The sequence below is a fragment of the Phytophthora parasitica genome (assembly GCF_000247585.1).
Source record: "Phytophthora parasitica INRA-310 unplaced genomic scaffold supercont2.454, whole genome shotgun sequence".
In the NCBI taxonomy this organism is placed as follows: domain Eukaryota; phylum Oomycota; class Peronosporomycetes; order Peronosporales; family Peronosporaceae; genus Phytophthora; species Phytophthora nicotianae.
This window is the reverse complement of record NW_008649440.1, coordinates 4,022-5,351: the sequence shown is the minus strand read 5'-3', so window position 1 is coordinate 5,351 and position 1,330 is coordinate 4,022. Positions and strand designations below refer to the sequence as shown.

At 45.1% G+C, this 1,330-nt stretch overlaps 2 protein-coding genes across 2 annotated transcripts; both read left to right on the top strand.

The window, feature by feature from the left end:
* Positions 1 to 105: 105 nt before the first annotated feature.
* Positions 106 to 315, top strand: PPTG_24965 (hypothetical protein; the record flags this gene model as incomplete). Its single annotated transcript, XM_008919045.1, has 1 exon — positions 106 to 315. The coding sequence occupies one exon, from the start codon at positions 106 to 108 to the stop codon at positions 313 to 315; it is 210 nt and encodes a 69-aa protein (XP_008917293.1).
* Positions 316 to 853: 538 nt separating this feature from the next.
* Positions 854 to 1,276, top strand: PPTG_20305 (hypothetical protein; the record flags this gene model as incomplete). Its single annotated transcript, XM_008919044.1, has 1 exon — positions 854 to 1,276. A coding segment is annotated over one exon (423 nt), but the record flags the coding sequence as incomplete, so codon positions are not given.
* Between the last annotated feature and the right edge of the window lie 54 nt (positions 1,277 to 1,330).

The window sequence follows — 1,330 nt, the reverse complement described above, 5'->3', positions numbered from 1 at the left end:
AGATCGTGTAAAGTTTGCTCTGTGCTGCGTACCGGTACACAGCGTGCGTCGACTACTACACATTTCTGTGGCGATTGCAACGATATTGGCCCAATCTTCCTATGTATGCGCGCTCGCCGCAAAGTACGTGAGGTGGCGATGTCATGCTGGGATATCTGGCATAAAGAGTGGGCAAATGGAAGTCTGATCCCGGTGGACAACGGAAAGAGTATACGGGTGCGGCACAAGCCACAAGCTGCCATTCCGGGCTCTCCATTGTCACCAGGCACGCCAAACACTCCAGCGTCTAACAAGAGACGCAGGACAAGTGCATAAGTAGTCAGCTGAATATTAGACTGTCCCTAAGCTGCATATATATTCAACATAAGTCAAACTCTTGTTTTCTATTGATTGTTCGTTGATAGACGTATTACTGTAGCACATCCTTAATTGCATCATTCTTGCACTTCTTTGTGTTGCTAGCCGTGTGTTCGCGCATGTGATGTCCCTCCTACTTTCTGTATTTGGGTTTTGTATGAAACAAAACACGTACAAATCCGTTTCCAATGATTACTTTGTTCTGTAGTGGTGATACACCTTCTAATACTTGGTGCCTCAGTATGGGAAGTTTGATATTCAGAAATTTTGAGAATCTGAACAAACGGAGCTTCAGTTTCTGTTCAATGAGATTGGTGTGCTGCCCCGTCCATTTCTGTTTTAAGACGCATTATTCAGTATATATGAAGTGTAAAGTGAAACAATATGCAGAGTATATGCATTTTTAGCATACTTTTGTAACTGCCCTGCTCATATCAGTCTTCTGCCCTACCCCAATACATACAAATGCCAAGGCTAATTAAACTGAATACTGAATATGAAAACACTTTTGGGACTCCGGGCTGGAGGGGTTAAGGAGGGATACAAAAAAGCTCAAGGAGGGTCAATCTGGAGCAAGATCTGGCATGGAATCAAATCCGGTTTTAGATTTGCCAAGGATAGTGGTTTACTTAGCAAGGCAGCCGATGCCGCCGTTCCAGCGCTTGCAACTGCGCTTGGTCAACCAGAACTCGCAGTACCCGCCAGAGCAGGTCTTAAAGCCTTAACAGGAGTAGGACTGGACGGATATGACAGTGAGGAGGAGGGTGGTCGTATCAGTATGGCTGACGTAAAAAGACACGCTGGTAATGCTCTTCGTTATGCTAAGGAACGAGGCATCCTTACGGATATTGCCGACGCTGGTGAGCGATATCTAGTCAGCAAGTCTAATAAGAAAGACCATCATGACATGATCCATCAGGTTCGTAAGACGATTAAATCACGTTATGGCATTGGTGTCTCTAAACCACGGAAA